Source organism: Penicillium macrosclerotiorum, assembly GCF_028827735.1.
Source record: "Penicillium macrosclerotiorum strain IBT 26536 chromosome Unknown utg000007l_segment0_segment0, whole genome shotgun sequence".
Lineage (NCBI taxonomy): Eukaryota > Fungi > Ascomycota > Eurotiomycetes > Eurotiales > Aspergillaceae > Penicillium > Penicillium macrosclerotiorum.
Genome location: NW_026643086.1, coordinates 2024691 through 2045461, shown reverse-complemented (window position 1 = coordinate 2045461; position 20771 = coordinate 2024691). Strand labels below are relative to the sequence as shown.

The window sequence follows — 20771 nt, the reverse complement described above, 5'->3', positions numbered from 1 at the left end:
CCAGGCTTCAGGTAATATAGAAAGATGGCCCTATCACTGTGCAATTTCATGCCCCCGCTGGTAATCGAGAAGGAAACGCCGCCGAGTGCCGTGAGGACCCACACGTTCCTCTATGCGTCCCACGATTACAGGAATTTTTGATTCCTCACTAGTTTTGTATAGAATACCAGGTAGACTCGGAATTTAGCATCGTAAAACGCTAGTCAGCGAGACAGGAGATCTTCAGCACCCCTGCCAACCGTTAGACAACATCATATTGAGCATCGCATACCATTAGATCCTACCTTTACAAGCTTATACAGTATCCTACTATCTCGAAATTAAAAAGGATTCTCCAGCAACAAGACGCTTTATAAATGTTAATCCATTAGAAGTCATTAAGTGGTCGGTGTTTATAGCTTCTGAACTGTGTATGTAGCTCAAGTCATCTTCAGCGCGTTGCTCGTCCTAAGATTCAAGACCACCTGGACATGTTCAAAGTTCAGATCCGTCGTCTGAGACCAGGCCAACAGACTGGCCGTCTTGATCATGTTCTTAATCTGCCGGCCGTTAAGCGGGACCCGAGCCAGCTTATCCAGCTGCTCATCCGTGAAAGGCGCCGTATTTGCAGAACGACCCAGGAATTGGGTCCAGATATGACGTCGAGAGGAGGCATCGAGGTCCTTGTAGGCGAGTGAGACATGAATTCGGGATTCGAATGCGGGGTCGATGTGCTCGGCACGGTTTGTGGTGAGGAACAGGATGCCCTCGTAGTATTCCAGCATTCGCAAGAATATCGACACCAGCTCGTTACGCTGCAGATCCGTCGCCGACCGAGCCTCCATGAACACGTCTGCCTCGTCTAGAAGCAGAACGGCACCCCATTTCGGGATCATGCGTAGAATATCCTTGAGGCTGTCTTCAACACTGCTCGCGGTGCTACCAAGATCCCCTGCACTCATGGCGTATAGTGGAACCTGCATGACCTCGGCGACACTCTCTGCTGTCAGGGTCTTCCCCACGCCTGGGGGTCCACTGAGCTGCATGATGATACCGCGGCCTTTACCCTGGACGACGTCGTCGAAACTGTCCAGATGCTTGGATTGGGTGTTGGCAAAAGCCAGGATCAAGTCTTTCAGACCCTGCTGCTCCTGGGGGAGGACGAGGGACTCGAAGGCTCGCGAGTCCCAGACGATGTCAGTGCAGCTCTCCAGGTAGAACTGTAGCCACTCTTTGTCTTTTAGAGAGTATCCATGCAGGCGATTGGATGTCACTACTCGCTCATCATCGTTCAGTTCCTCGGGCATCTCTGAATAGCCATAGACGTAGACTGAGACGTGCGGGTGGAAAATATTGAACGCCTCCGTGTCAATAATCACCCGGCTCTTGACATGATATCTCCGGGTTTCCTCGTCATCCAGGAAGCCAATAGCCGTACCCTCGTACTGCTTGTAATGGTACCCTTTGTATCCCTCCCATACCTTTCCCCGAGCCATGAGCTGATCCCGGATTACTTCCTTATCGGCGTGGTATTTTAGCGGAAACACAGGCAAGGCGGTGATGGGAGTGGTCCCGGTGAAAGGGTTGACGCGGAAGTATTCGTCGCGGTAGCCGAAGTTTTCGCCAGCCCAGTCGATATATTTGCAAGTGGGAATCCACGCCTTGGTTTGGCAATCAATGATATCGCAGACGAACAAGAACCCACGCATCGAGCCGCCCACTCCGCTGATGACCAACTCGTCAGGCTCGAAGAGGGTCCACAAAAGGTTATGGGTGATCACGCCGTTCCGAACGAGATCCTTCTTGCGGGCAATGACATCGCGCAGCTCTTCTTCGAGAATCTTATAGAACAGATCGACGTGCTCCTTTGTCACTGGGTCCAGTTCCTGCTCCTCGCGAGCATTGATGAGGTCCTCCCAGCGGTGCACGAGGGGCCTGAACGGGCTATGGAACTCAAGTCGCTCCAATGTTGTGGTCACACCGGGGTAGCCCGCTAGTACTTTGCCCAAGAAATTCTTGAGAGACTCGCTCTGCACTACAACGGAGTGGATGGAGAGACTCTTACGTCCATCGTAGCATTTGGTGTGACGTACAATCAAGGCATATTGTGCAGATTCCGCGTCTTCGACCGGGGCGATCAGGCTTTCCGGCAAGTCCTTGGTCCATGATGTTTCTCCATTCTCGTCTGGCTTGGTCTGGTAAAGATTTCGAACATCGCATATCGACCCCGGAAGGGCATATTTGACCTCCTCCTCGGCCTTGGAATTCTCTTGATGGGTTATCAACAACTCTGATCACTAGTATGAGAGCGTCAAACATTCACTCACCTGTCTCGTTGGTGGTAGGAGTAGTGGCGTTTGTCGGTTCCTCCATCTTTATTCCATTGGTTTGCCCCATAGTTCAAGATCTTTGGTTGATCCTGAAGGTATATGGAAAATGAAAAAGTGTGCAGAGAAGTTTTCAAAAAAAAGAGAGATAAAAAGAGCTGAGCGACCGTCGATCAAGTTCGTGAGACTAGCCTCTCTAAATCACCAGGTAAGTCGATGAAGTATGATTGTTGAAGAATTCTCATTCTCGTGGACCGGCGAGGAAGAAGATATTTAACCTCCCTCTTGAACCCAACGACTGACAGCAAGCTGTACTTTCTGGCTCGGCTGCCTAACACCAGCGACGAGATGCATTGCATAGCCCATGCGGCTCGGTGCTTGAAGTTGTTGACTGGCCCTGTTGTTGCATCTATAGCCTCCACTGCCACTTGGCAGCCGTCCACGAGTCCTGCGAGCTAGTGTGCTCCGCCTCATTTCTAGTGATTCGACGCCATAAGCAACAAGGATCTTACTCAACAGAGTCCCCGCAAGCCTTTTCGGAGCCCTGAGTGGGGGCCATGGCGATCTATTGGCTTACACGTGTTGTGTGCATAGTCGAGACCTAAATGCTGTTGAGTCATGATATGATAGCCGCAGTTGCAGCCTGGCCATTGAGCCAATAGATTGTCATACCCGCGCCGGGGCCAAAAGAGATACAGAAGTGACGATCAATCGCCGATTCCATCGGAGCGATTTAGTTTCTGGCCGATTGTGAGGCTCTAATCAGCACGCGCTACGGATTATTTCGGAAAGTGAGCGGGTAAGAATTGTTTTATCATCACATCATCAGTTTCGGACTGTCGAGCACCAGAGATGAAGGGATATTTAAAAGGGACCAATCAGATCTATGTAGCACAACGCTGCCAATCGAACCACAGACGCCCCCTCCAAGCTCTCCAATACAAATTCGTATCATTCAAAAAGAAGTTCCAAGCGGCCTAAGCTTCGGTCTTAAAGGCGACCAAGCGAGCTCGAATCGCATCCTCGGAATCCGAGGTGTCAAGCTCGCGCAACACGCCGGAGGCCACATCGTAGATGAGTCCATGGACCTGAAGGCCACGCTCCTGGATGGCACTCAAGACAACGTCCTTTTGAGTGACCACATTCAGGCCCTCGCGCACGTTCAGCTCGACCAGCTTCAGCGCAGCCTCCTCGGTCGACAGGGACTGGAGCAGGGACAGGTTACGCTCGCGCACCTGACGCAGAGGCAACAGCCAGGGGTCCAAGATGCCCAGCTGCTTGTTGCCCATGGCGGCGGCGACACCACCGCAGGAGGTGTGGCCACAGACGACGATGTGCTTGACGCGCAGGTGCTTCACGGCATACTCAATGACAGCACCGGAGCTAAGGTCACCGGCATGAAGGATGTTGGCGATGTTGCGGTGGACGAAAACATCACCGGGTTGTAGACCCAGCATAGAGGTCTCAGGGCAGCGGGAGTCTGAGCAGCCGAGCCACAGGATCTGGGGCTGCTGGCCGGTCGCTAGGGTCGGAAAGAGTTCAGGGTTCTCGCGCGCGGTCTGGGAAGCCCATTCCTTGTTCTGGCGCAGGCCTGCGGTATACTTGTCTATAGACGAGTCGGAGCTGTTAGCTTGCGCCGGGGGTGGGGTGCCGGGGGTCTTGGGAGTCGCGCAGAGGACAGGGGCCGACATCGAAAAAGGAGCCCGACGGCATGAAGCAGCCGTTGGTAAAGAGGGGACAGCGGATTGCTGGCGACCTGCCAACTTTGACGCGAGTCCCGCAGTGTGTGCGGTTCGGCGAAGGCAGGGCCGCACGGCGAATCCTGAGACATTCATGACGAACGGTGGGGGGGAGGAACAGGTGTTCGGGGTCGAACCACGAAGACCAATAGAAGGGAAGGGATTGTGAGTCCAACTCCTAGCAGAAGTACAGGGACAGCAGCGCAAGAAGCCCCGCCTCGACCAGGATGACTTGAGACGAGTAGTGTGCGCCGTGAGTGTGCGACAATCGCGGGACGAACAAGATGTTGGGGAAGTAATTGGGGAAGAAGGAAAATCCCGCCGAAAACGAGCAGAGGCCGGCCGCACTGACGTACCTTCAGACATGGCGAAGTCCAACGGGGGTTGGGATTGAGATAGGGATTAAAATTGGGACGGGGACTTTGAGGGCCAAAATATATAGGATAATCCAGTGAATGAAGAGGATGAGCAGGCAACTGTTAAGTGAAAAGGGCGAGTCTTTCCGAGGGGAAGAAAGGGAAACGGTGAGATCGGCGGGCACGTTGGGTTTTTGGTTGACCGGCGGGTTGAGGAATCGGGTGACTCGGTGATTCTGCGACGCCTCGAATCACTCCACCGCCAGGAAATTGCGGTCATGCAATGATCTATCTAAGAAGGAATACTACAATGGCTGTTGACTACTCCCGCTTTACCCGCCATGTATGCTATCTAGTCCGATTTTCCAGATCTGGCCTATGGGGCGTCAGCGGAGTAAATAAACTCAGGAACTACAGTACTCGGAACACGTGACCAACCGGGGCTCTATATCAACTTTTGCTATGGGATTTCACAGAATCATGACGTGTCAGAAAAAATAAGGAAAAAAAAAAGCAAAGCTCATGCAGAAAGATAATTTTGCGGCAGTTTACGCCGCTCCGCCACGGCCGCCAATGTTCATCAGGGTTTTCTTCTGCTCCTCGGTAATGCCTGCGGCTGGTAAAGGCCGGGCACCGGCGACGGTCGGCGCAGGTAAGAATCCCGTAGCCACCAGATACGAAGCGTACAATCCAACCAGCTCTTCAGTGACACCGGCCCCAGCAGACACATCGATGCCAGACCAGGTAGCATCCGCCTTCAGGGCTGCAGAAGCATTGGTGTCATCCAGCTCGGGGGCCTTGGTGTTGGAAGGAAGATCAGCAGTGACGAAGTGATAAAGCGGCATCCTATCGGAAGATGTTAGCGGTTAAAATCCAGGAATATTTCACATCAGGAGCGAAGGAACCAGGCAGTCAACGTGCTGCTTCAGTGCTCGTCCTCCCCAAGGAAGCGGGCGGAGTAGTGCGCAGGAATGTCACTTACAATGCATGCTGAGAGTCCTTATCATCGTGTTGACCATCACTGACATACTGCTCCAGTGCCATGGCCCAAGGAACATAGTCCACCTGCGGCACATTGTAGCCATAGGTCTGGAGAGCACCCAAGAACTGGTTGAATCGCAGACGCGGGTGTCCAGTGATGTGCGCCACACCAACAGGGGTACGGGGAGGATGGAACGCAGTCGCGATCACTATACGAGCAACGTGATCGGCCGGGACCATGTTAACGGTGTTGTTGACTGTAGGTGGTTAGCTGCTTGTCTTGGAGTCATTTGGAAGCCTCAAACATACTGTTAGGTCTGGCTGAAAGTTGGATGCAACCCTTCATCATTCGAACCAAGAAGTCGTCGGAATTGGAGACACCAGTCGTGGAGTCACCTAGTACATAGCCGGAGCGAATAATAGCTAGAAAGAATGGTGAGCAGCGATCCAACAAATAATAGGAATACAGCCGGTATCTATTCGGAATGTTGTGATTTAGACTTACTGCCCTTCAATCCACGGCGGCCAGCCTCCCGGACGAGATATTCACCGGCCCACTTCGATTGTCCGTAACCAGTTCCAAGACCAACGGCACTGCCTTCCATATCGTCCTCCTCGCTGATTCCCTTTCCGCCAGCCGCAATAATACGTTCGGACTCTTGCACATAATGATCCTTGTCCAGAGCACTGGTGGAACTGACGAAAGCAAATTGCTTGGCCTTTCCGGTGGCGCAGAGCTTCAGCGCATCAATCGTACCCATCACGTTGGCTGGGCGGAGAGTAGAGTAGGGGTAAACCCAGTGAACCAAAGCACCATTATGGATTACGGCATCCACACGGTTTGCAATGTCGTCCCAGGTGGCCTGAGGAAGACCGAACTGGGCCTTACCGAGGTCACCGCAGGGGGTCTCAAGCCTAGTCGCCCAGGCCTCATCCCAGAAACCGTAGGCACGGCAGGTTGAGCGGACACGCTCCAGAGCCTGCTCTTCGGTCTTCGCACGAACCAGAGCAATGACCTTAGCAGAAGGTGACTTGCGGGTAAGCAGGTCACGGAGAATGAAAGCACCAAGGAAACCGGTGGCACCAGTAAGGAAAACGGTGGGTTCGCTGGCGAGCATCGGCTCGCTTCGCGTGGGGAACACCGCCGGAAGCTCGTTAGCCAACCGGCGGGCATCCTTGGAGTATTCAGCATCGGGCTCCTTGGTAGCCTCAGCAGCGGCAGTAGTGTCGTCGGCGCCCGCAGTCAGAGATTCGGCATTCAGCAGACGGTCAATCTCGCCAGCGAAGCCCTTAAGAGTAGGGCTGCGGAAAATAGCGTTCATACTAATATCAATACCACGCCACTTGCGGCGAAGGTCGAAGAACATCTGCTGAGCGAGAATGCTGTGTCCGCCAAGGTCAAAGAAAGAATCATCAGGACCAATCATACGTGCGGTCACGTTGGGAATAAGCTTAGCCCAGATTTGGGACAGTGCTTGCTCGGTCTCGGAGAGAGCCTGAATAGCAGACGAGCGGCGACGGGGTGCAGCAGCACTGAGCTCCTCGGTGTCGGGGAAAGGCAGAGCAGGCTTATCGATCTTACCGTTGGGGTTCAAGGGCATACGCTTGAGGGGAATGATGACAGTCGGCACAGCATAGGCAGGAAGCTTACTGCGAAGATGCTCACGAGCGTCATTGCGGAGAGGGAGGAATCGTCGGAGCATACCAACCATGCCCTCAGCCGAATCGACATCATCTTGAAGACCCTTGCTCTCCAACCATTCAGCCCACTTGCTCATATCGGGTACGAAATAGCTGACCAACGTCGGCTCCTCAAACTTATCACGACGGACAAGAGTCACATTCTCGCGGACTAGTGGGTGGCGGGAGAGGTGTGTATCGATCTCACCGAGCTCAATTCTGAATCCACGAATCTTAACCTGGTCATCAGCCCGACCAGAGCACTCCACGTCTCCGGAGGGGGTATAGCGGCCAAGGTCACCACTACGGTACAGGCGGTCACGAGGTCCCATGTAGAATTCCCTCCAAGGCTCACCCTTAGAGACATCCTTCTCAGTCCAGACCTCAGGCTTCACGAACCAATTGGTCAGGAATTTCTTGGCGTTCAGATCCGGAGTACCAAGATAACCCTCAGCAAGACCAGCCGCACGGACGTAGATTTCCCCAACCTCGCCGACGGCGCAGAGGCGGGTAGGGTCAAATCGATTGACCACAAGCATCTGAACATCAACCATACCACGACCGGCGGGAATGACATCCTTCATAGTATCAAGATAGCCTTCCTGGCTTGAGTAGCTCGGAATTTCATAGTAGCTGACAGCCCGCTGGGTTTCCGTAGTTCCGTACATGTTGACGATGGAAACATTCGGGGCGAGTCCTTGGAGCGATTTGCAATCTCGCTTGATCAGGATATCTCCAACGAAGAAGGCATGGTGCAGAGCCGGGAATTGGGCAGAAGCACCACCAACAAGGATCTGACCCATAGCAGGGGTGAGATGGGTGACGGTTGGTCCGTAGTTCTGCATCCATTCCGCCAGCTTTTCATTTTGAATATCTTCCTTGGCGGGAACCAAAAGTTGAGCGCCCAAAAATAAGGGAGTAAACACATCGCGCTGGATCGGGTCGTGTGCAATACCTGACAGCATCTAAAATAATTAGCAATTATTTCACGAGCCAAATCCATAAGCCCGCGAGTATTCCTCTGAAGGGTACAAAGGGGTCAAACATATAAAACTGCAGTATACTCACAGTAAACTTGTCATCAGGGGTCAGCTTGAATGTATCGGACATCCAAGGGAAATAGTAGGCCAAAGAGAAATGACGACCCCGAACGCCCTTGGGCCGGCCCTCGGATCCAGATGTAAATGACAGTGTAGGTGTCGAGTCAGGACCCACGACGACGCCAACTGGCTTGGTCATATCGGCACCAGCGCTAGAAAGTACATCCTGGCCGTTAATTTGACCACCGAGAAGAGTACCATCGTCTTGAAGAGCCAACGCGGGAATCTCAGTCCGGAGCTCAAGTGTTTCATTTATGAACGAGCGAACGATATCCGACAGCTCTCCGGCGTCACGGGTGGCCTTGGCGATGTTGATCAAGGCACGAGGACGAGCGACATCGAGGTAAATATTCTGACGCTCGGGAGGGTACGCAGGATCAATGACCGAGAAGGTAGCGCCGGCCTTCAGAATACCCATGATAGCGACCACCAGGTCCACACCACGGTAGGCATATACCATGACAACCTCTCCTCGTTGGATTCCGGACTGCACAAGATGATTCCCAAGGATATTCGAGGCCTCGTTGATTTGCTTGTATGTGAATTGGCGGTGCGGGGAGTTTGTAGACTTAGTCTCAACCACGCACAACTTTTCAGGGTGCTTCTGCGCATTTTCAGCGAATATATCATGGATAGCCCCACGGAACTTAGACCAGTTCAGATCAGCAGTAGGGTCGGGAAGCAGGGCGCGCTGGTCTTCAGTCATCATTTGAATAGCCCCCACGGCCTGTTCCGGGTTTGAGGCAGCATTTTTGGCAATCTCTGCCAGCTGCTTTAGGATAATTGCAATCCTTGCACTAGAGAAAAGTCTCTGGTTATAATATGCACCGAGTTCAATATCCTCGGAACTAGGAGTGACGTTGATCACGAGATCCGTACTATCGAAAGTATTTGCGGGGTATTCTTGCGACGACGCGGGGGCATCATATGCAGCAAATCGGAAGAGCACCGGAGAGCGTTCGGCTTTGGATTTATCCTGGATATAGGACCGGAGGCTACCCAAAGGCACTATATCGGAGGCACCCTCATTGAATGCCTATTACTCGACATTAATACCTGAGAAAACATCGTTAAGGAAGAAAACAACGTACTTTGTCAACCTTGGCATAAAGCTGCGCGAAGGTCTCGGACGCATCAATTGGCACACGAACGACAAATGGGCGGCCATCCTCGCCGACGCTTGTTCCCACAGCAATATCCTCGTCGCCGGTCAAGCGAGCAACCAGAAGTACAAAAGCGCCCAGAAAGACTGTGAAGGCTGAGGAAGATCCGGAGAGTTTCTTCAGAGCCAATTGAGTCTCCTTGGGGAGCTTGAGGGATTCGAAGGCCTCAATGGCCCGCTTGGAAGTGGCGCTGGCATCGGGCTTTTGTGTGTCGGGATAGTCTCGTGTCAATGGAGACACGGTGAGGTTATTGAGGCGTTGGGCCCACCTCTCCAGACGATCCTGGAGTGAAGCCATGATTGCAGAGGCCGCAATTGCTTCACGATGGATGTTGAGACGAGTACCGTTGAAATGTATGAGTCAACTCCAGCAGAGGGGCACAAAAAACCATGGGAGGTCCGATTTCGCCGTGATTGCCCCGCTACCATTGGCCGAGAACGCCTCCCCCACGCAGCGGAGGTTCTCACCGCCTTTGCCCCCAGAGCTATTGTTGCGGTTTTCTATCATCGGAGTTTCACTAGGATCGGAAGACGCTTAAAAGAACACTTAAAGGGTGCCGAGGCCTCTCTCCAAGCCAGCCGATATCTTTAACCTGTTACCTGTCTAGATCCATTTATATCCCTCTCCTGCTTGAAGCGAGGCTCCCTTGGAGGGCGTTGATGGAGGCCAGATGATGCAATGATGATGACTCAGCCCGTCTTTCTGCCTGGGGCAACAATAGGAGCTCCTGAGCCCATTTGATTACCGGAAGCCTGGTCTTGCGTCTTCAGGAGCGTGAGTTGGACTTTTCTCTCCTGAAACCTCGGGCAGCTTGCCATCAATACGGTCGCATTGGCATTAACCGATGGATTAATCTCTTGGTTGCTCGAATCCTCCCCCGACTCCCCGATATTTCGCCAAACTCGACTCATCGCCGAATCCGGTTCAAGGTGACAATCCCCTTGGGAGAGCGCAGTATTGCGGCCGGGGTTGCACGCTCTCCATCTTGTGTCTCCCTATACATTTCATCGGTTTTTTGTTTTTATCCCATTGGAGTGTTGGATGTCTGAAAGATGATTCCTCATCGAAGTACGGGGCTGCTGGCGATAATTGTCTTTGTTGCACTGCTCCTGTTTATCTTCTCGTCCTCCCCGATCCCCGATCCGTCCGCCGAAGATGAAGGCTCAGGACCTGCCAAAATCCATGTCCCCCTCCCGAAACTACCGTCGCTAAGCAATTTTCACTTGCCGTCGTTCCGCGCGCCTTCCCATGAACCGCCTCCAGAACAAACGAACAGTACCAGCGGCGAATCGAAATGGTTTAGTGATTGGGAATGGAAAAACCCGTTCTCATCGGCAATCACACTGGATGAGAACCGGTCCGTGCTTCCTCCGCTGCAGGAGCGCCGTCGGATCTACACCTATTATAATCCCAAATATAACCCCAAGAAACACACCGGCAAGGACTTGAAGGATGACCAGAATGCGGACCAGGAGCTCCTTCTCGCCTGGCGACGAGCCTGGTTTGCCATGGGGTTCCGCCCTATCGTCCTAACGCCAGGAGATGCGATGAAGAATCCCCAGTACGAGGTGGTGCAGAAGTTGAAGCTGAGTTCAGAAATGGAGAATGAGGTATTCCGATGGCTGGCTTGGGGCCACATGGGAACAGGACTGCTCGCGGAATTCGAATGCTTCCCGATGTCTCGATATGACGATAACCTCCTGACCTACCTCCGACGTGGAACTGTGCCTGAATTTATTACTCGCTTTGAAAACTTCCAGGGCGGCTTATATTCGGCAGAGAAACAGCGCATCGACGAGGCAATCAATCAGGCCGTAAAGAAACTCGATGATAAATCTACTTCTTTTCAAGACTTGGTCGCCCCGGAACTCTTCAAAGTCGAGAAACCCAGCGCCCTTGCCTATTACAAATCTTCCAACATCAACTCTAAGTACCCGTCGGTGCACGAGAAGATCGCCCAGAATCCTGCAGCCGGCCGCCTGCAATTGGTACAGCTCATCAACTCTCACCTCCACAACACCTTTCAAAACTCCTTCCCGGCTGGTCTTGCTGTGCTGAAGCCATTCCCCCAGTATACCACTGCCTTGGTCGAGCCCGCGCTTCGGCTCGCGAAGGCACTGATTGAATGCCCGGAATCTCCAATGCCTACCTCATGCCCGCCTAATATTCCCGAATGCCGCCCCTGCGTTTCTGCCAAGTCACCCATGCGAATCAGCCAACCCTCGAGCTTTAAAAACACCACCTTTCTCTTTACCATCGGCACTCTCCCTCATCCATATACCCTGATCACTCTGCAGAAGAGTTCTGACGATATCACAACTCGCCGAATCCGCCGGGAGACTGAGCGGGACGCTTGGCTGACAGACGTGACTAAGGACCACCTAGGAGAGGAATTAGGCGGCTCTTCTCGGGGAGCGGTGTTCAAGCAGGTTGTTGCCGGCGAACAGGCCATCGCCAACTCCCTCTGGATGACAGTCGAGTCTCTGCCGGCGGAAGCTGGCCAGAGCCTCCCCGCCGAGCTCTTGGATGAGTTTGAATGGCAATTCGGATTCCAAATTCCCCGTGGGAGTACCATCGACCCGAAAACTGCGACCGACAAGGAAAGTGTGCAGGGCAAGAACCCGAGCCAGCAAGGTGTTGGCAAAGAGTATGAATTGATCCAGAAAGCCCGTGAGGTCATTAAGAGCAAGGAAACAAATCGGATCAACATCAAGGATGTCGCTGAAGCATGGAACCTGGCGGACACCGAAGTGTGGCGATTCGTCAAAGCCTATCGGTATGTGACTTGGCCTCTCATCTCTCCTCCCATGACGTGTGCTTATTTTGGTCTTTGCTTCTTTTTTTCTCTTTTTTTGGGTTCTCTGCTAACTAGGGATGATTGACAGGGCTCGGAGCGTTGTGGAGCGCAAGCAGTGGGAACAAGAGGAGAAGAACTTTGCTGGCTCTCCGCAGTGAGCCGTTCTGTGCTGCTACTTTATATCTTTTTTACCTTCTTCCGGTATATGTATTTTGTACTCCAGCATTTCAGGCGCACTCGAGGATTTGATAGAATGAATATTTTCCCCACGTGGTGTGGGGTTGCGGTACATATTTTCCCATTTGTGCAACATGCAATGAGTAACTTGGAAACTGATCTTGGTCTTCGTTGTTGAGTATTCTCCCATACGCGGCGGTGCAAGCTTCAAAATCCGACCCAATTTGAGCCGTACAGTCAAAATCCGATAGTTTGAATTGGTCGCGATCCAGTAAAATATTTTCGGGTCGTAGGTTGCAATGTATGAGATTGAGCGATTCTAGAAAAGCAACTGCCTGCGCGAGTGCGTCCATCCATTCCTATCGTAGAGTTGGAGCCTCTATCTTCTCCACCTTGATAACTACGCCTGTTAGTTTGTTGCGGGTATAATTGTTATATATTCTCGAGTAGAGGGTTCCATCTAACGAGGTGCTTAGTTGAACAGATTTATGAAATACCGATAAGGGTTGCACCTCGCATGTATTCGAAGATACCGTTGTCCGCGTAAAATAATACCGAAATACGGAAGGGCAGGGCGGATGTTGACAGAAAATCTCATAGATATCGAGCTCCTTCCGAATTGCTCTCTCTCAAATTCCCCAGATTTCGGGACTTTCACCACAATGCGAGGATTCACCTCATGGACAGAGATTGCACCCTTCAAAACCCAGTGCACATCAGGGAATTGCTGTTGGATATTCATAACATGAATTGAATATAATGAATTGGAAAAGAAAATACAGAAAAGCTGTTGCTGAGCGCATGAAAGAGGCGGTGCACATCAGGGAATTGCTGTTGGATATTCATAACATGAATTGAATATAATGAATTGGAAAAGAAAATACAGAAAAGCTGTTGCTGAGCGCATGAAAGAGGCGCGTGAGGAGCAGAAAGGGGGCTTAAGCGGAGGTAGTTAGCGTGCCATGATTTCAAGGAATAAATATCTTATCACCAAGAGGAACAGACAGGTGCACTAATGAGATGAATGGCAAGTCCAGACTGCTACTTAATCCATGATTGATCTTGGTAGGAGATAGTTAATATATCTTGCCTTCAAATATCCATCTATGTTGCTATAATCTGACGTCTTCGTCGTCCAAGGTTGCTTAACTGATTTCCCCCCTTTACGCATTGAATGCAGCAGATAAAACCACTAGGAAATATTTCCAATTTCAATCCACGAATAAGATCCATAACAGGCTGGTGAAAGCGTTGCTTTATCATGACTATCGATACTGTGTCAAAGTCCTTGTTCACTTGTAGATAATGGGTCGAGAAGGAGAAGCTATAGAACACCGCGAGGACCTATAGTTTCCTCTATACTTCCCATTATCATAGGGATACTCGATGCCCTACACGTTTTATATAAGCTACTAGGTATACTCGGAACCTAGCACTATAACACGCTTGTCAACGAGGTAGGAGATATTCAACACTCCCTACTAGCGAGTTGAATGAGACATCATCACATTGAACATCTCATAGTATCAATTCCCAGCTTTCCAAGCTCATACAGTATCATACTATATTGACAATATGGTCCAACGAGTCATTCGACGTTAGTAATACAACGGACCCTGATAGGCGTCCGATCGATCGGACGGTGGCGATCCCCGCATAACGGCGAATCCGGGTCCACGGTGGAGTCTTGTGGGGTTGCGGGTGAGTTGCCGTATCTCGTCCCTGATAACCCGCCATCTCTCTTGGACTTCCCCTCTTCATGACAACATGGTAACCTCCGTCGCAGTGCTGACCTCGTGACACATTTAGGAAGGTCGTTGCGACTCCTCGCGAAATATATACATACGTGCTATGTCCTAGCATGATCCCTCAGTGAAGCTCGTGAAACGTTGATCAGCTTGTTTTGCATCGCTATCGCGTCTTGCCACTGCTAGAACCACCCCCACCTTGGTCGCAATGGCGCCCGGCAGCACGGATTCGGACTCGGTCGGCGAGGTCGAGAGGGAGATGGAAAAGGTGACCTCGCTGGCCCAGCTCACCGAGAAATGGGATGATACGATTCGCTTCTACCTTAACGGCACCAAGGTCGCCGTCGACACTGTCAATCCAGAAGTGACGCTCCTGGAATACTTGCGAGGGGTTGGGTTGACTGGAACGAAGCTGGGATGTGCGGAAGGCGGCTGCGGCGCTTGTACAGTGGTGGGTATTCAGCTTGGCACGACTGGTCGTGCTCTGCAGAATCCGGGCTAATGGTGATTGAACCGCTACTAGGTCGTTTCCCACCTCAATCAAACAACGAAGAAGATTTATCATGCTTCCGTTAATGCCTGTATCGCCCCTCTGGTTTCGGTCGACGGTAAACACGTCATCACAGTTGAGGGAATTGGAGATGTGAAGAAACCACACGCCGTCCAGCAACGAATCGCAGTCGGTAATGGAAGTCAATGCGGTTTCTGTACACCCGGAATTGTCATGGTATGCCCAATCATGTCGCTCTGTCGATAATCTCCAGTATTCATATGTCTTTGGTCAACAACTGACACCTTCACAGAGCCTTTACGCTCTTCTAAGGAACGACCCGACTCCTTCGGAACATGATGTCGAAGAAGCCTTCGACGGTAACCTGTGCCGTTGCACAGGATATCGACCAATTCTCGATGCTGCTCAGAGCTTCAACTCCCGCAACAACTGTGGCAAGGCCTCCTCTAATGGAGGCTCTGGGTGCTGTATGGAGAAAAATGGCTCTGGTGGCTGCTGCAAAGGTTCTGCGGCCGCTGTCGAGACAGCCGAGGCCGATGAGCCCAAATTTCCTGCTCCCGAGTTTAAGAAATACAGTCCTGATACCGAGTTGATCTTCCCGACAGCTCTCAGGAAACATGACTTTGCGCCCTTGGCCTTTGGCAATAAGAGGAAGAAGTGGTATCGTCCTGTGACGGTGGAACAACTGCTACAGATTAAGAGTATACACCCCGAGGCTAAACTAATTGGTGGAAGTACGGAAACGCAGATCGAGATTAAATTCAAGGCCATGCGATATGCTGCGTCTGTATATCTTGGCGATATCCCCGAGCTGCGACAATTTAGCTTCCATGATGATTGCCTGGAGATTGGTGCGAATGTGTCATTAACGGATTTGGAGCACATTTGTATGCAGGCAGTCGAAAAATACGGCCCAACTCGTGGCCAGCCCTTCAAAGCAATCAAGAAACAGCTTCAATACTTTGCTGGGCGACAAATTCGAAATGTCGCTTCGCCAGCTGGAAATTTGGCGACTGCCTCTCCAATTTCCGATTTGAACCCTGTGCTCGTTGCAACGAACACTATCCTTGTTGCCAAGTCACTGAATGGAGAGAAGGAAATCCCCATGACCGAGTTCTTCCAGGGATATCGTAAAACAGCTCTTGCGCCGGATGCCATCATTGCCAGTCTCCGCATCCCTGTTGCTCAGGAGAAGGGTGAGCATATGCGGGCCTATAAACAATCCAAGCGAAAGGATGATGACATTGCTATTGTTAACTCTGCGCTTCGCGTGTCGCTGTCTGACACCAACGATGTCATCAGCTGCAACCTTGTGTTCGGCGGTATGGCCCCAATGACTGTCTCTGCAAAGAATGCGGAGGCCTTCTTGGTTGGTAAGAAATTTACAAATCCGGCAACTCTAGAAGGGGTCATGGCTGCTCTTGAAAAGGACTTCAATTTGCCTTTCGGCGTTCCTGGTGGCATGGCAACCTACCGAAAGTCTTTGGCTCTTGGTTTCTTCTACCGATTTTACCACGATGTTCTCTTGGGGATCGAAGTTAAGGCAGAGGATCTGGATCCTGATGTCATCGCTGAAATCGAAAGAAGTATCTCCTCGGGCCAGAAGGATAATGAGGCCTCTGTCGCATATCAACAAAAAATTCTTGGCAGGGCTACGCCTCATGTTGCAGCACTCAAGCAAGCTACTGGCCAGGCTCAATACACCGATGACATTCCTGTACTGCAAAATGAACTGTTTGCCTGCATGGTCCTATCGACCAAGGCACACGCCAAGATTCTGAGTGTTGACGCGTCAGCAGCATTAGATATCCCTGGTGTTGTTGACTATGTCGACCACAAAGACCTTCCCAACCCTAAGGCAAACTGGTGGGGAGCTCCCGTTTGCGACGAACTTTTCTTCGCTGTCGATGAGGTCAACACTGCTGGGCAACCGATTGGTGTCATTTTGGCACAGACAGCCAAGATCGCCGAAGAAGGAATGAGAGCTGTCAAAGTGGAATATGAGGATCTCCCCGTCATTCTTAGCATTGAGGAGGCCATTGAGGCCGAGTCCTTTTTCGAACACTATCGCTATATAAAGTGTGGCGATACGGAGGAGGCCTTCAAGAATGCCGATCACATTTTCGAAGGGACATCCCGTATGGGTGGCCAAGAACATTTCTACTTGGAAACGCAGGCGTGTGTTGCCATCCCCAAGCCTGAGGATGGCGAAATGGAAATTTGGAGTGGTACTCAGAATCCCACAGAGACGTAAGTTGCACCAATTCCTGTGTTTGAATTCTTTTTCTCTTTCGCAAATTGCCGACTAAGTCTTTTTCATCAGCCAAGCCTATGTGGCCCAGGTCACTGGGGTTGCTCATAACAAGATTGTATCTCGCGTTAAACGCCTTGGTGGTGGATTTGGCGGCAAAGAGACACGCTCCGTCCAGCTGGCTGGAATTTGCGCGACCGCTGCCAAGAAGACCGGTCGACCAGTTCGCTGCATGCTGAATCGTGACGAAGACATTCTGACATCGGGGCAACGCCATCCATTCTACTGCAAGTGGAAGGTCGCTGTCAGCAAGGAAGGCAAACTCCTTGCTCTCGATGCCGATGTGTATGCCAATGGTGGCCATACGCAAGACTTGTCCGGTGCTGTTGTGGAGCGAAGCTTGTCCCACATTGATGGCGTTTACAAGATTCCAAACGTTTTTGTTCGCGGCAGAATCTGCAAGACTAACACTGTTTCCAACACGGCATTCCGTGGCTTTGGAGGCCCCCAGGGTTTATTCTTCGCAGAGTCCTACATATCAGAAATTGCTGACCATCTCAATATTTCCCCCGAGGATCTGCGGGCTATGAACATGTATAAGCCCGGTGAAACCACTCATTTCAACCAGGAGCTGAAAGACTGGTATGTACCTCTGATGTATAACCAAGTACTGGAAGAGAGCAATTACATGGAGCGCCGGAAGGCCGTGGAAGAATATAACAAGACGCACAAATGGTCCAAACGTGGTATGGCTATTGTACCAACCAAGTTCGGTATCTCCTTCACAGCCCTGTTCTTGAATCAGGCCGGTGCTTTGGTACACATTTACCACGATGGCAGCGTGCTTGTAGCTCACGGCGGCGTGGAAATGGGCCAGGGTCTTCACACTAAGATGACCATGATTGCCGCGGAAGCCCTTCAAGTGCCTCAAGAGAACGTGTTTATTGCTGAAACCGCTACCAACACTGTGGCCAACACATCTTCCACAGCAGCATCAGCTAGTTCCGACCTTAATGGCTACGCCATTTTCAACGCTTGCGCACAGCTGAACGAGCGTCTTGCTCCCTACCGTGAGAAGATGCCAAATGCCACCTTGGGTGAACTCGCACATAAGGCATACTTTGACCGAGTCAACCTTTCCGCGCAGGGATACTACCGCACCCCGGACATTGGTTACGTGTGGCATGAGAACAGCGGCCAAATGTTCTTCTACTTCACACAAGGCATCACTGCCTCTGAGGTTCAGATTGATACCTTGACTGGTGACTGGACACCTCTTCGTTCGGATATCAAGATGGATGTCGGTCGTACTATCAACCCATCCATTGATTACGGCCAAATTGAGGGTGCCTACATCCAAGGCCAGGGTCTTTTCACCACCGAAGAGAGCCTGTGGCACCGTGCCTCCGGGCAGATCTTCACTCGCGGGCCGGGTAACTACAAGATTCCTGGCTTCCGCGATATCCCGCAGATTTTTAACGTCAGCCTGCTCAAGGACGTGGAGTGGGAGAACCTGCGGACCATCCAGCGCTCTCGTGGCATCGGCGAGCCGCCCTTGTTTATGGGCAGTGCGGTTTTCTTCGCCATCCGCGATGCTCTCAAGGCTGCGCGGAAACAGTGGGGTGTGACAGACGTTCTCAGCTTGGTCAGTCCTGCCACTCCCGAGCGAATCCGTGTTAGTTGTGCCGATCCCATCGTGGAGCGGGCGCGGGTTCAGCCGAAGGAGGGGGAGAAGAGCTTCTTTGTTGCGATTTAGCGGCGTCATTTGATAAACGATTCACGGCATATACGACAATATCCAGATATGTCCTTTTGGAACCATGTTTAGTTTAGTCAGACTGTATGCTTTTGATTATGAAAGACTGAATTATGCGATTCGTTCTGTAGACTAAATTTCCGTGTAAACTCTTCATTTCTCAAGGCTGCAGCTGTAATGAGCTTGATTACTGAGGTATTTGAACTGAAGGCAAGCCACTGGAGAAGGTTTGCTAGAATGTATTCAAGTAATTCCTTTCTCTGTCTGTATACATCTCGGGCCTAATGGGATCATCGTGGCGCTGAAGTGAGCTTTGGCCTGCTTTGCAACTCATGAGATGGTGAACCTAGCCGATGGATTTGAAATTTGTCAGGAAATCTTGGAGAGACTCGTACATCAAATAGTGTAGACAGACACTATAGCCCACGATTGAATTAATATGTGATATTTCGTCTACCTAAGCATGCCAAGAAAAGTTGAATGCAATAATCGAGGCTTAACTAGCCCTGGCTATATTCTCATAGATGATTGCAGCCCCTAATAGCCCCATTGACCCTGCAATTCGGTCAAGCCAAGTAAAAGCACTCGGGTCATCTTTCTGAATCCCTCCTCCAAGCTCGCAGGTGAGACGAAATTGGGGAATCAGACAATCATAATCGACGACTTCCTGCCGTTGCAGAATAGGCGACTGAAGAGCATCTTGACAGCCAGAAGCAGGCATTTCTTTCTTGTCTTCAATGGGTGGAGTCAATCGGCTGAGAAGTTGCTGAAGGATACCGATGACGTTGACAGCGGCATTGAGAATAAGTGAGGGACTTGTTTCAGGGAACGCGTCGGGCTCTGGGCCAACGAAACTACGAAATATGATACCCTGCTTTCGCTGACTGTCAGATGCGAGCAGTGAGCGCAGCTCGCCACTCAGTTTCCGAAGTCGCTCGGTCGTCGTGTTAATTTGGTGTGCTAGAATGCTGGTCTCACCGAAGCGTAAGGGGGACATTTCTCGGGCCTCCTTGATGTAGCCGGGACATTTTACTAGCTCCATGAAGATTGCTTCGTAGACATCAATGTAGAATGACCATTGACTCTGCTTTTGAGAGTCTTCCGTACGGAGAATAGCGGCCAATTCCTGCCAGTTATCTTCCCCGAGAAAGCAGGGCTCGCACTCGTAAATCGCGGCAGCGATAAGAAAGGGTCGGTATGCAAAATGGCAGACACGTCCGGCGCCAGAGAGGTGGAATTTCATACCACGTTTCAGCATGAGATGCTTCACTGCTCTCGAGTGACAAACCCAACCATCTGGAGTCGTTCGGATGTTCATTTCATAGAACGAGACGAGAATTACCGCAATAAGTAGAGAATCCGAGTACGTCTCATCTGAATTCAGGGCTTGTCGGATTGCCCCCAAAGCCTGAGAGTATTTTTCTCGGCTGTAATGATGGAGTCTCGCGTCCTTTGTGAGATAGGCAAGGTATTCTGCAGAGAGACTTGAGACCGATGCATCAAAGTACTCCTTTGAACCGAAGTGTTTCATGACCCAGTCCGGAAAAGTAAACCCATCTCCGAAACGGAACTCGTTATGATAGAACATGGTGGGAAAGGCAGCACATATAAAGTCCTTGAACATCCGTGGCTGCTGTAGAACGAAGGATTGATGCACCAATGATGGAAAAATGCGCTCGTCTATCGAAGCTTTTGCTAAGCCATATTTTTGTATCAAGCCGTTGCTCTGCACGACTGGTCGCTCAAGTTTGACTTTATTTCCAGTGAGAAGTGCGCACTTCTTCTCATACCGCTGTTTGAGGCGAGGACCTTCGTCCTGAAAGAGCCGAGGGCGCTCGTATCCAGGGCATAAAACGCCATATTTGAGACAGTGCAGGCACTGCGGGCGTGACTGGTCACACTAGCCTAAAGTCAGTCGGCCGTTTAGACGTCAATGTGGAGTTATGACTGACCCTAATGCGTCGCTCTACACAAAGCAAGCAACCTTTACTGTACGGAACACCGACCATGATAAGTAGACTCACGCCAGCCTTCTACCCTACTCCAAACCATGGCGTGTTTTGAAATGAGCGTAATTGCAAAATGGAGCTGATGCCAGCTTTGGAAACATCCTATCAGTAAAGGGGCTGACTGACCGCCCCCTTAGCCTCGTTTCGGGAACGTCCTTCCCCCTCATCGCCTAGCATGAATTGCTTGGCTGCATCTC

General features: G+C 51.3%; 6 protein-coding genes across 6 annotated transcripts; 2 read left to right on the top strand and 4 right to left on the bottom strand.

Moving 5' to 3' along the window:
* Window positions 1-419: 419 nt before the first annotated feature.
* N7462_007564 (ATP-binding protein) lies at window positions 420-2352 on the bottom strand (the record flags this gene model as incomplete). Its single annotated transcript, XM_057079282.1, has 2 exons — window positions 420-2248; window positions 2307-2352. 2 exons carry the CDS (start codon window positions 2350-2352, stop codon window positions 420-422), a joined length of 1875 nt encoding a protein of 624 aa, XP_056931952.1.
* Window positions 2353-3283: 931 nt separating this feature from the next.
* Window positions 3284-4141, bottom strand: N7462_007563 (carbonic anhydrase; the record flags this gene model as incomplete). The annotated part of the gene is made up of 1 exon (XM_057079281.1): window positions 3284-4141. One exon carries the CDS (start codon window positions 4139-4141, stop codon window positions 3284-3286), a length of 858 nt encoding a protein of 285 aa, XP_056931951.1.
* An 808-nt stretch (window positions 4142-4949) lies between these two features.
* aarA (L-aminoadipate-semialdehyde dehydrogenase) lies at window positions 4950-9622 on the bottom strand (the record flags this gene model as incomplete). The annotated part of the gene is made up of 6 exons (XM_057079280.1): window positions 4950-5247; window positions 5384-5639; window positions 5692-5805; window positions 5888-8027; window positions 8131-9198; window positions 9254-9622. 6 exons carry the CDS (start codon window positions 9620-9622, stop codon window positions 4950-4952), a joined length of 4245 nt encoding a protein of 1414 aa, XP_056931950.1.
* Window positions 9623-10377: 755 nt separating this feature from the next.
* N7462_007561 (uncharacterized protein) lies at window positions 10378-12280 on the top strand (the record flags this gene model as incomplete). Its single annotated transcript, XM_057079279.1, has 2 exons — window positions 10378-12101; window positions 12211-12280. The coding sequence occupies 2 exons, from the start codon at window positions 10378-10380 to the stop codon at window positions 12278-12280; spliced, it is 1794 nt and encodes a 597-aa protein (XP_056931949.1).
* A 1975-nt stretch (window positions 12281-14255) lies between these two features.
* Window positions 14256-18565, top strand: N7462_007560 (putative xanthine dehydrogenase HxA; the record flags this gene model as incomplete). The annotated part of the gene is made up of 4 exons (XM_057079278.1): window positions 14256-14498; window positions 14571-14774; window positions 14851-16808; window positions 16882-18565. The coding sequence occupies 4 exons, from the start codon at window positions 14256-14258 to the stop codon at window positions 18563-18565; spliced, it is 4089 nt and encodes a 1362-aa protein (XP_056931948.1).
* A 496-nt stretch (window positions 18566-19061) lies between these two features.
* Window positions 19062-20574, bottom strand: N7462_007559 (Zn(II)2Cys6 transcription factor domain-containing protein; the record flags this gene model as incomplete). Its single annotated transcript, XM_057079277.1, has 2 exons — window positions 19062-20465; window positions 20518-20574. The coding sequence occupies 2 exons, from the start codon at window positions 20572-20574 to the stop codon at window positions 19062-19064; spliced, it is 1461 nt and encodes a 486-aa protein (XP_056931947.1).
* Window positions 20575-20771: the final 197 nt, after the last annotated feature.